The 12,256-nt window shown below is 43.8% G+C and overlaps 1 protein-coding gene across 1 annotated transcript in view; it reads right to left on the bottom strand.

The window, feature by feature from the left end:
- Positions 1-294: 294 nt before the first annotated feature.
- Positions 295-12,256, bottom strand: part of STOM (stomatin) — a 33,389-nt gene continuing 21,427 nt past the window's right edge. The window contains exons 5-7 of the mRNA XM_053563926.1: positions 9,658-9,861; positions 7,940-8,074; positions 295-721 (exon numbers count right to left, since the gene is read on the bottom strand). Of these exons, the coding sequence (XP_053419901.1) occupies positions 527-721; positions 7,940-8,074; positions 9,658-9,861 (534 nt within the window). The 3' untranslated portion in view covers positions 295-526. The remainder of the gene's footprint in view (positions 722-7,939; positions 8,075-9,657; positions 9,862-12,256) is intronic.

Below are 12,256 nucleotides of genomic sequence, written 5' to 3'. Positions count from 1 at the left end.
GAAAATGCCTACTCTCAAGTGAGGATAATTCTGAAACATTGTTTGCGTTTAAAAAGCAAATGCATATTAGGGGAATTTCCTTAAGATTCCCTGGCGGTAAGGCACAAATGGCCCAGAGAAGCTGGTTGTAGCATAAGGTCGTCACTTTCTACAAAGCATTTATCCAGCCAACAGTATCAGGTGGCAGTTAGAGCCTATGATCCCTCTGGCATGGTGCTAGGGGGTTCAGAATGACTCAACTGAAGTCCAAAGAAGTAGATTTAACCTAGTGCATAATAATCTAAAAATACAAACTTTCATAAAGAACAAGAGTTTACTTATATAAATCACATCTCTGTTTACAAGCTAACAATTCCTTTATCTGCTTTCATGATTACTGTACAACCTAAGAACATTATACTTGACATATGAAAGAGGAAAGAGGGAGAATATTCAAGGTTCCCTGCCCCACCCTCTCCTTATGAGTTAAAGGCTAATTTGGTCCCTCGCTTCACCCTTGAAGGGTGGAGCTCATCTACCTCAAGGCTCAGTGTTTGGCCCCTATGATGCCTTGCAACATATCTATGGGCAGAGGGAAGACGATCGTTGAGTTTTTCTCAGCAGCGATGGTGGTGAGTGTCTGAAGGTATCGGAGCTGCAGGGCTGCCGGAGATTCAGTGATGACCATGGAAGCTTCTTTCAGAGCCCTGGATGCATTCATTTCTCCTTCAGCTGCAATGACCTATGGACAGGGGAAAGCAGAGGTCAAACTGGAAAAAACCACGTGGTGACATGCTGCAGTCTTCAAACTGGGGCATGTATGCGTCAGGGGGCACACAAAACTTCCTCTGGAGTATGTCGGAACATTTTTAAGGAAATCAATTCCTAGATACTCAAATTACGTATGTTCTTTTTCCTGAAAGTGATTTCCCTGAGTATATGCCTGGGTCAAACCTTCTCTTTTACTATTGCCTTTCTACCACTTCATAGGGTACCAAATCAAAGAATGACTCAAAATACTGTGTGGGTTTGAGAACATGATTGACTTTAACGGCTGATTATAAATCCTTTGGCCAGTCAAGTGAATTTCCAATTCTTTGATTTCAAAGGAAGAAAAGAGGACCTTATTGAAGAAAGCTGATTATTTTAAAAGTATTTTTTGTTTTTGAGACAGAGTTTCATTATGTCGCCCTCAGTAGAGTGATGTGGTGTCACAGCTCATGGCAACCTCAAGATTTTGGGCTACTACTTTTGTAGTTGTCATTGTTGTTTGGCAGGCCTAGGCCGGTTTCAAACCTGCCAGCCCCAGTGTATGTGGCCAGCACCCTAGCCGCTGAGCCTTAAAAAGTATTTTTTGGGCTGCGCCCAGTAACTCAGAGGGTAGGGCGTCAGCCACATAAGTGAGGCTGGCGGGTTTGCACCCAGCCCAGGACAGTTAAAATCAACAATGACAACTGCAACAAAAAAACAGCCGGGCATTGTGGCAGGCGCCTGTACTCCCAAATACTTGGGAGGCTGAGGCAAGAGAATCGCTTAAGCCCAGGAGTTTGAGGTTGCTGTGAGCTGTGATGCCACGGCATTCTACCCAGAGAAGAAAAGGTATAAAGATACCATAATCAAGACTAAAAGTACAGTTTCATAAGGTTATCCTCACAGAGATCTCAAAATATTAATTGTTCGTAATACTCTGTGAATATCAGAAGTAGATGCAATGGTCTTATTCCCAGTGACATTTTGTTCAGTTTATACGGCAAACTTGGGGGGCTTCTAGATGTTCATAAGCCCTGTGTAGAGAGAGAGAGTGGAATCCCTAGCCTCCTTCAGCTCCTGGTCATGTAGGGAAGACAGACCCGGAAACAGATCATTTCACTGCAGTGTGATGAATGCTGACGGAAATCTGCACAAGTCACAGTCCCAGCTCAGAGAATAAAGCAGCTTTTGCAGAGAGTGAGGTGTGAGGTTATAAAGTTGAATATTAAGGATGGAACACTTGCTGTTTGGAGAAAGATAAAGAAGAACATCGTAGGCAGAACACATGAAGTGGTACTGAGGTATATTCCAGAAAACTGTAAGAGGCTGTGTGAGGAGGCGGGGAAAGGTCTGAAAGGCAGTGAAGGCCCGAATGCCTGGTCTTGTCCTGCAGGCTCCCGGAAGCAGCAGAATGGTCTAAGGTGGTGAGTAACCTCTCCAGGAGACCTAGTCTGAGACAACACTCCGATGTCTGAGGATAGACGAGATTTGGAGTTGTTAGTGGACCTGTTTCAGAGCAATGGATGTGAATCGTGGGGGTAGGGATCAAGGACAGAATGGATTAGAGATCTATTCAGGAGAGAGAATGAATAGAATTTGGAGGCTAGGTATGGGGAGGAAAAGAGAACAGAGGCTGAGTCTCAGGTTTCTAGGTTTTGGCTGTATAGTTCAGAGCCAGTAAAGGAGACAGAAGATAGAGGCTATGGTACTTAGAGAATCTAGTTTACAGGTTAGAAATCTTAATTTATCAAGGCTACCCATCACATCCTACACCGAGGCCTTTGCCAGATACGCTCAAAGAGAACCACAGACCTGGATTCCAAGACAAGCTTGGCAGAGAAGGCATCAAGAGCAGCAGGCTGTGATTTTTCTCCATGTCATCTCAGATATCCAATTAGGCTGCAAGGATATCTCATTTCCCACCACCAATCAGTACACAATCTCTTGGCTGGGAAGCCAGACCCACTGGGCTGGGCACATATTGTTTATAGAAAAGCTGCTCTGAGCAAGCTGCCAAAGATGTGAACACAACACCGATGGCTTTGTCTGATATAGGCCAAGTGCAAGTGCATTCTGCTGATAGCATCTTAGAGAGCAAAGCAAGCCATCTGTGGGTGGGCAGGGCTTTTGTCAAATGTGCAGTAATCTCATGTCAATCAGTACTTTATATTTACAGATCATCATTTTAAAATCCAGCATTTTCACATATGCTAGATGGGTACTTCCTGTTCCCTTCTGTAGACCAGATGGGCTGGTCAGAGGAAGAACAGAGAAAGGTGATCTTCTGTAGATTTATACTCCACCCTCCCACCCTCTGCCAGGTCCAGAAACATAAGCCTGAAGGCACATGCCAGGCATTTTCCCCAGTTATGAAAAGGAAATAAGGAAAAATGTAAGCAGAAAAGATAACACATTTCAAGCCATTAAGAGCTGGTCTAAAAACTTTAAAAAGAGGTTTGCCTAATGTATAGTAAAGTGAGTGGGACCTGTAGCTCAGCGACTAGGGCACCAGCTACATACAATGGAGCTGGTGGGTTTGAATACAGACCGGGCCTGTCAAACAATGACTACTGCAACCAAAAAATAGCCAGGCATTACGGCGGGCACCTGTAGTCCCAGCTACTTGGGAGGCTGAAGCAAAAGAATCACTTGAACCCAAGAGTTTAAGGTTGCTGTGAGCTGTAACGCCATGGTCCTCTATCCAGGGCCAGGGTGACAGCTTGAGACTCTGTCTCAAAAAATGGGGGGGGGGGGGCGGCGGCAGTGCCTGTGGTTCAGCGAGTAGGGTATTGGCCCCATATACCAAGGGTGGCAGTTTTGAACCCGGCCCTGGCCAAACTGCAACAAAAAATAGCCGGGCGCTGTGGTGGGCACCTATAGTCCCAGCTACTCGGGAGGCTGAGGCAAGAGAATTGCCTAAGCCCAAGAGCTGGAGGTTGCTGTGAGCTGTGATGCCACGGCACTCTACCGAGGGCAACAAAGTGAGACTCTGTCTCTAAAAAAAAAAGAATGGGACAGTCAGTGACTAGCTTCTTTCACTCAAAGGGCAAAGTCAACTTTGCATCTTTTATATTAACCTGGATGGCTTTGAAGAACATTCTCCTTAGTAAGGTCTCACAAGAATGGAAAAGCAAGTATCCAGTGTACTCAATTCCATTATGAAACCAGTAGATGAGAACAACTTCACATCCACAGGGGAAAAAAACGCAATGAATTCAAGTGGGGAGGAGGAAGGGGGCTTGGTGACCTCTCACCTAACCAGCATGCTGTAGGGGAACCTGGCACACCTCCTGGGTGAAGGGCTCAACTACTACCTGGACTTTACCTAACAAATGCAAACAATGTAACCTAATTGTTTATACCCTCATATTATTCTGAAAAATAAAAAAAGGAGGGGGGCAAAGTCAGTTCCGTATTTGGAATGTGGACCAAAGCCGACTGAAGATAATTCTCTTCTGTCAAGGTGAAATTAGGGCTGGTCTACTATATTGTTCATCTGGGCAGACATATAAAACAGTCAGATATTCTTCACCACAAGCTATCCACAGTGAGACCGTTCCTTCTCTTTGCTATGTGGTACTCCCTCACGTGAACAAACCACACTTTATCCATTCAGCTAGTGATGCACATTGGGGTAATTTCCAGTTCGGGGAAACTACCAAGTACTGCTGTGAACATTCTAGTACACGTCTTTTGGCAAACAAATATGAGTGCAGTTCTATTATATATACACACAGGAATGGAGCTACTGGCTCACAGCATATACAAATGTTAAGTTTTGGTGGATACCGCCAGACTGTTTTCCAAAGTGTACCAATTTACACTCCCACCAGCAGAATTTTGAGCCTTCCTTTCTCACCCACACTTGATTTTTTAAATTTTATTTTGAAGCTATTCTGGTGGCTGTCGAGTGTGACATCTACTCGTAATTTGAATTGGCATTTCCCTAATAGCTAATTAACTTAAAGAATCTCTCTCTGAAGTCTTAATCTACAGGCTCACCTGCCCTAGCTCTCTTTTCCTCTGCAGTTGTTGAAGAAACTGTGAGCCCTTATCTTCCATGAGAACATGAAAATAAGCCTATAATTGTGGCAGGGTTACTGTATCTTATAGCAAAGCTAAGCCCATTGTGATTCTACAGGTAAACTCTAACTTTAAAGTCAGAAAGTCATGGGTGGTGCCTGCGGCTCAGTGTGTAGGGTGCTGGCCCCATATACTGAGGGTGGCAGGTTCAAATCTGGCTCCGGCCAAACTGCAACAAAAAAATAGCTGGGTGTTGTGGCAGGTGCTTGTAGTCCCAGCTACTTGGGAGGCTGAGGCAAAAGAATCACCTAAGCCCAAGAGCTGGAGGTTGCTGTGAGCTGTGACGCCACAGTACTCTACCGAGGACCACAGAGTAAGACTCTGTTTCTTAAAAAAAAAAAAAGTCAGAAAGTCATGGCCCAGGTTCAGGTTAGTACAGACTACTAACTCGACCACCTCATCCAAACAGGTGATTGCGATCCAGAATCTAAGCAGCTTCCTTTATCTTTTGTTATTGTTCTAAAGGGAAGACAGAAACTCTGGTTTCTGAACTGGTAAGAAGAATGCTGCATAAGAGGCCTCTGGGTAGTCCCAGAGGTGGCAGTGGAGAGCAGAGGGGAATTATAATTTCCACTGCTATGATTTGGGTCATCTTGAGGAAATTACTTATCTTTTTTGGGCTTCAACTTTCATTTGAATAGTGGAATGGCAAACAAGTTTCATTTTTAGGGCTGACTCTAAGCAACTGAGGGCTGTTAGCTGGAGTGCTTTAGAAGGGTTCTGAGGTCAAGTCTAAGTCTAGTGGAAAACAGAGCTGTGGTTAATCACTGGCATGGGAACAGGAGGGTGGAGTGGCAGCCTCTGGGCTAGGTACTTGCCCCCTCTGTCTGGAAGGTGATCTCCGAGGGTCTATGTTCTAGACCCTCTAGAACCTCTAGGTATCTAGAGCCTCTTGTTCCTTACTGTCTGGGAATGGGGCTTTTGGTTAATGGCAGATTCTAGGTAAAAGCAATTCTTAAATTTCAAAATAATCAGAGACTAGGGCACATTCATAACGTTATCGTAAATATAACTTAATCTTCTAAATGTGATGGTTTTGAAACAGGACACTTGAGGGCTCTGTAGTACTGTCAGGCTGTCCTCACAAGCATCAGTTACCATATTAGGAAAATCTAAATTCTGGTTAATAGAAAACTCTGGCTAAGAAGTAATAGTGACCAACTTTTGGTCCAAAGGGCACCCTAAGAAGACAGAGCTCTGTGGCTAGTCAGTTATCACCGGCGGCTACTATTCTCCTTTTCCTCCCCCATCCTCAGACATGGGGCTACAGGATCATAAAACGCTCTGACTCTGCCCTTTGACCAAAGTGGGGCCAAAGAGAATCTCTCTCTCTTTTTTTTAATGTAGAATTATGGCTCGTCTCACCTCAGCAGACACATAACCTCAGTAGTCAGACATTCTTCACCACAAACTACCTACAGGGACGTATGACCCAAGAAAGGGGACAACTACTTCCTTTCGGTCTTGACTGCTTTCTCCTTCCTGGCTCCAGTTCTGGTGAGGCTTAACTCTACTTCCCGCCCTTGGGTTTGGTGAGCTATCCACGTGTCCATGTATATCATCTTAAAAGATCCTCTTTTCTAGGTGAGCTTCAAAAATACTCGCCCAGAGCCTCCCAGAAGGACCATGCCACCAATGTGGGGGTAAGACACAGGCAGGGAGGAGGATGGAAAGAAAGATGGAAAAAAAAAAAAGACAAGTAAAGAAGAGGAAAAGCAGGGAGAGGGGAAGAAAAAGCGAGAATGAAAGATAAGACAAAAGGAAGGAAGAAATGGGTGGTGTGGATGGAATGATGACATTAACTATTAATTTGCCCTTAATAATGAATTGGGAGAATAAAGTATGGGGCATGCAGTCATGAAAGAATCAGGCAGCTCTCTATGTACTGATATACTCAGGAGATACTAAGTGAGAAAAGTACGGTGCAGGACACCACACCACGTATAATATAAACTTTTGAGTAATAAGCAAATAGTCCAACAACCTAGTCAGATAAAATCCTAATACACTATGTTAAGTGTGGTAGCTTGGTTCGGCACCTATAGCACAGTGATTATGGCGCCAGCCACACACACAGAGAGTGGCAGGTTCGAACTCAGCCTGGGACAGCTAAACAACAATGACAACTGCAACAAAAAATAGCTGGGCGTTGTGGCAGGTGCCTGTGCCCCAGCTACTTGGGAGGCTGAGGCAAGAGAATCACTTAAGCACTAGAATTTGAGGTTTCTGTGAGCTATGACACCATGGCACTCTATCAAGGGCAACATAGTGAGACTCTGTTCCAAAAAAAAAAAGAGTGGTGGCCTCTTAACATAGTGGGAGAATATGAATTGAAGTGAGGGGAAGGGCTTTTACCTTCACTAAACACATCAGCATTATTTTTTTTAGACAAGAATTTTTTTTTTTCTATAATTAAAGAAAACTTGTAGCCAGGCCTTGTGGCAGGCACCTGTAGTCCCAGCTACTTGGGAGGTTGAGGCAAGAGGATCACTTGAGCCCAAGAGTGTGAGTTTGCTGTGAGCTATGAAGCCAAGGTACTCTACCAGGGGCAAGAAAGTGAGATTCAGGTGGCGCTTGTGGCTCAAAGAAGTAGGGTGCTGGCCCCATATACCGGAGGTGGCGGGTTCAAACCCGGCCCAGCCAAAAACTGCAAAAAAAAAAAAAAAAGAAAGTGAGACTCTGTCTCAAAAAAATAAAATGAAAAAATTGGCTGGGTGCAGTGGCTCATGCCCGTAATCCCAGCACTCTTGGGAGGCTGAGGCAGGAGGATTACTTCAGCACTCAGGAGGTGGAGGCCAGCCTGAGCCAGAGTGAGACCCCATCTCAACTAAAAATAGAAAACTAGCCAGGTGTTGTGGTGGAAGCCTATTGTCCTAGCTTCTCGGGAGGCTGAGGTAAAAGGATTGCTGAAGCCCAAGAGTCTGAGGTTACTATGAGCTATGATGCCATAGCACTCTACCCAGGGCAACAGAGTGAGACTCTGTCTCCAAAAAATAAATAAATAAATAAAAATAAAAAGAGAGAGAGAGAAAAAAAACAGTATAAGAAAAACAAGTGAACCCCCCCAACACACACACACACACACACACACACACACACACACACACACACACACACACAATGTTACCTTGGCTCTGGCCTCCCGGGATGCTTCTGCTTCTGCAGCCATAGCTCTCTGGAGCTGCACAGGTAGTTTCACATCCTTAATTTCCACACGCTCCACCTTTATTCCCCACTCATCAGTGGCGTCATCCAGAGTACACTGTGGGGAAGAGCAGCAGCAAGCTAAAACTGGCCATCCCCAGCCTAGATGCCCACAGTGGCTGTACTGGAGCAGGGATCTGGAGCAGATAAGGTGCTGGGAGAGCTGTAGACAGACAGTTATCCTGTGGCGGAGGGATAGGGGGCCGGGTCTCTGGGGAGTTTATCCTGATTGTTACTAATAAGCTAATGCAGGGCTGGGTAAACTTTTAATAGAAGGGCCATACAGTGGTAGTTTATTTGCAGTCTCTGTCTCTTTTATTTAGCCTAGCTGTTGTAGTCAAAAGCAGCCATGGAGATATATATATATATATGCGCATGTGGCTGTATTGCAATGAAACTTTACTTACAAAAACAAGTGCCAGCTCCTGAGCTAGTGACTGTGTAAGCCATATTATTTCTTCATGCTTCAACTTTCTCCCTTTAGAACAGTGATTTTAAACGAGTGTGCCATGAAAAATTTTAATCATTAATTATTTTCAAAACAAGTTCAGAGTACACTAAGTATATTCTTTTTTAACTTTTTTTTTTAATCAACATAATTTAAGTGTGCCGAGATAAAAAAGGCTAAAAAACACTGCTTTAGAATATCAGGAATGAAACCACACTATTTTATAAGATTGTTACAGGTATCAAATAAGATAACAGATTTAACTCCCAATGAATTCTTTTTTTATTTATTTATTTATTTATTTATTTATTTTTTTTTTTGTAGAGACAGAGTCTCACTTTATGGCCCTCGGTAGAGTGCCGTGGCCTCACGCAGCTCACAGCAACCTCCAACTCCTGGGCTTAAGCGATTCTCTTGCCTCAGCCTCCCGAGTAGCTGGGACTACAGGCGCCCGCCACAACTCCCAATGAATTCTAAACAAATATTAAGAATTCAGATTTATAGTCCTTTACCTTTTTTGAACAAGCCAGAATGCTTAACATCTATTACTGTCAAGCAAGATAGAAAAACCTAATAGTTACAAGGGAATTCATGGGATTGACATACAGAAAAAAGTTTTAACAATACCTGCACTAGGCTCGGTGCCTGTAGCTCAGTGGCTAGGGCTCCAGCCACATACGCCGGGGCTGGCAGGTTTGAACCCAGCCGGGGGCCTACCAAACGACAATGACAGCTATAACAACAAAAAATAGCTGGGCATTGTGGCGGGTGCCTGTAGTCCCAGCTACCTGGGAGGCTGAGGCAAGAAAATCGCTTAAACCCAAGAGTTTGAGGTTGCTATGAGCTGTGACACCATAGCACTCTACCGAGGGTGACACAGTGACATTCTGTCTCCAAATTAAATAATAATAATAATACCCACACTATCACATAGAACAAACTCTGAACTATTACATTAAACAAAAAGGTTAGTTAATACTGATTCTGGAAAAAACATACACTGGAGGGAATAAAAAAATTGCACATATGAGCTGCAAGTGAGAAAAATGTCCCCTCCCATCAAATTTGGAAAATTTTACTAAAAAGACTAGAGATCCCCTAACTTGAATTAATAAAAGATACTCAAACAACCATTGACTTGTTGCTTCATCTTCCAATTTCTGGTGGATAACAGTGCTGACGCTATTCCTTACCTGCATGTTGTGTGCAATTTCTTCTCTGTCAGAAAGGATCTGAGAGAGGTTCTTGGTGCCCAGAACGTTCCTCAGAGTAGTTTGTGCCAGAAGACGGGTTGCAGAGTCAGCGTTGGTGATATTTGCCACAGCGAGTGTTGCATTCTGAACACGGTAATAGACCACACCATCTACGCTAACCGTCACGGAATCCTTAGTGAGGATCTGTGCAGTGAAGGAAGCAAGTTTACATCTGTGAACCACTACTTCTTTAACAACTGTAAGGAATATTGTTCTACTGGACATCTTATAACATAGCTGATTTTCTTTAGTAAGGCGTTCAAAAGTTAATCATATCTTTAAATATTTAATAGAATACATCCATTTATCCATTAAGTCCATCATCTCATTCAATCATTCAATAAAGATTGAGACACCACTCAGTAGCAGGTACTATACTGGGTTGCAGGGAAAAAGGTCTAAAAAAAAATTGGTTCCTACTTTCAAAGAGGTTGGGGAATCAAGGGAGGCTGGAAGGGTCAGCAGTGGGTAGCCAGGGTGATATCTGAACCAAATCTTGAAGAAAGTAATAACAATTTTCTGAGGGTTAGAGATTGAGTGGAAGACTATTCAAGACAGAGAGAATAGGGCAGCGCCTGTGGGCACCGGTCCCATATGCTGGAGGTGGCGGGTTCAAACCCAGCCTTGGCCAAAAACTGCAAAAAAAAAAAGCAGAGAGAATAGTGTGTGGGAAGGCGCAGAGTCAAGAGAGAGACAAGGTTTGATAAACCACAAGTGGCACAGTGTAACTGGGAAAATAAGTACATGAGGAGTGTTTCCAGAGGGTGCATAAAAATCTATTTTTAGCATGCTACATAAAAATGCTTAATATGGCATACTTTTGTTTTGAACTAAGAAGCTATCTGAGTAAGAAATTCCAGGAAAACAGTAATGCAAATTACTTAACCTCACTGGGCTCGCTTTCCTTATTTGTAAAGCAGAGATTACTTACAGTACTAACTTTACGCAGTTGCTAGAATTAACAAGTTAATACATTTAAGCTCTCAGGATAGTGCCTCACACATGGTAAGAGATGTCTGCGTTATTCTTTTCCATCTTGGATAATGGTATTAAAATAAAACACTGGCAGCTCAGTGCCTGTGGCTTAAGCAGCTAAGGTGCCAACCACATACACCTGAGCTGGTGGGTTCGAATCCAGCCCGGGCCCACCAAACAATAATAGCTGCAACCAAAAAATAGCTGGGCATTGTGGCAGGTGCCTGTAGTCCTCCCAGGAGTTGGAGGTTGCTGTGAACTGTGATGCCACAGCTCTCTACCTAGAATGACAGCTTGAGGCTCTGTCTCAAAAAAAAAAAAAATAAAAAGATAAAAATAAAAAAAATAAAAACACTGGCTTTGTTAACTGTAACAAGTTAATTTAGATCATAAGAAAGAAGCCCAGGCGGCGCCTGTGGCTCAAGGAGTAGGGCGCCAGTCCCATATGCCGGAGGTGGCGGGTTCAAACCCAGCCCCGGCCAAAAAAAAAAAGAAAGAAGCCCAGCAGGGCAGTGGCACACCTGGAGGCCTACCTACTCAGGACGCTGGAGTGGGATGATCCCGTGGGCCCAGGAGTTCCACTCCCTCTCGCCTCACATCAGACTGGCATATTTCTAGTCATTAGTCAAGTGTCCTTTTCTTTACAAAACTTCCCTGACTCATCAGGCAGAGATAAATACTTTTCTCTTATATATCCACTGCATCTTACTGTCGCGACACCACTTACTCAAGCTTCTACTTCTCCTGTGGCCTACAGATTTTGTAATGGCAGTCCCTTATATCTCTAGCACTGACAGAGGGCTTCATACATGCCAGGCAGTCAACACATGACAGATTAACTGAACTGAAATACAGTCCCAGTGATAATGACTGATGAGGAACACAGGAGAGTCAGGAGAGCTGAACCGTAGTCCCAGTTCTGCATCTTCCTGATCCTGGGTGGCCTCTAGCAAGGCTTTTAAACCATTTGACCTTGAGAGTCCTCATTTATGAGATGGGTGCCCAATTCCACCCAAATGTCTGTGACGATCAAATAAGAAGGCATTTGTGAATGAAGCTCTGTTGAAAATGCAAAGAGCTATGTAAACAGAAGTGAAAACAACATTGTTACATAGCTGTTTAGCCCTACAAGGCTTTAATCTAAAAATATTTCTAAGTTGGATGAGAAAGTAGAGATTTGTAAATAAATGTGCACGATTATTATCATTTTGTGTGAAAATTATTTCCCATGATATGATGGGAAAATGTGTCATTTCTGAACAAATGCTTGCCACTTTGACTTTACCAGAGCTGCTACCTACAACCACAGCTTCTCTGCCTATTGTGTATCATAGGCAGAGTATTTATTTCCCGTCACAGTAAGTTCAGAGGGGATTGGAAAAAGGACTGCAAGCCAAGTTCCCATCCGCTCTGCATTCAGCAGCTTGCAGGAGAGGAGAGCACAGCCGGAAGGCAGAAGCTTCAACAGCAACCCCGCCAGATGTCTGCAGTGTTTATAGAGGAAAATGCCAGAGTTCCCAGCTACCCTAAAAGGACCTCCTGCTGAGAGGCACTCTTCCCTGAA

The sequence above is a fragment of the Nycticebus coucang genome, chromosome 2 (genome assembly GCF_027406575.1).
Source record: "Nycticebus coucang isolate mNycCou1 chromosome 2, mNycCou1.pri, whole genome shotgun sequence".
NCBI classification, from domain to species: domain Eukaryota; kingdom Metazoa; phylum Chordata; class Mammalia; order Primates; family Lorisidae; genus Nycticebus; species Nycticebus coucang.
The sequence above is the reverse complement of the archived record's forward strand: the minus strand, read 5'-3'. Positions and strand labels throughout refer to the sequence as shown.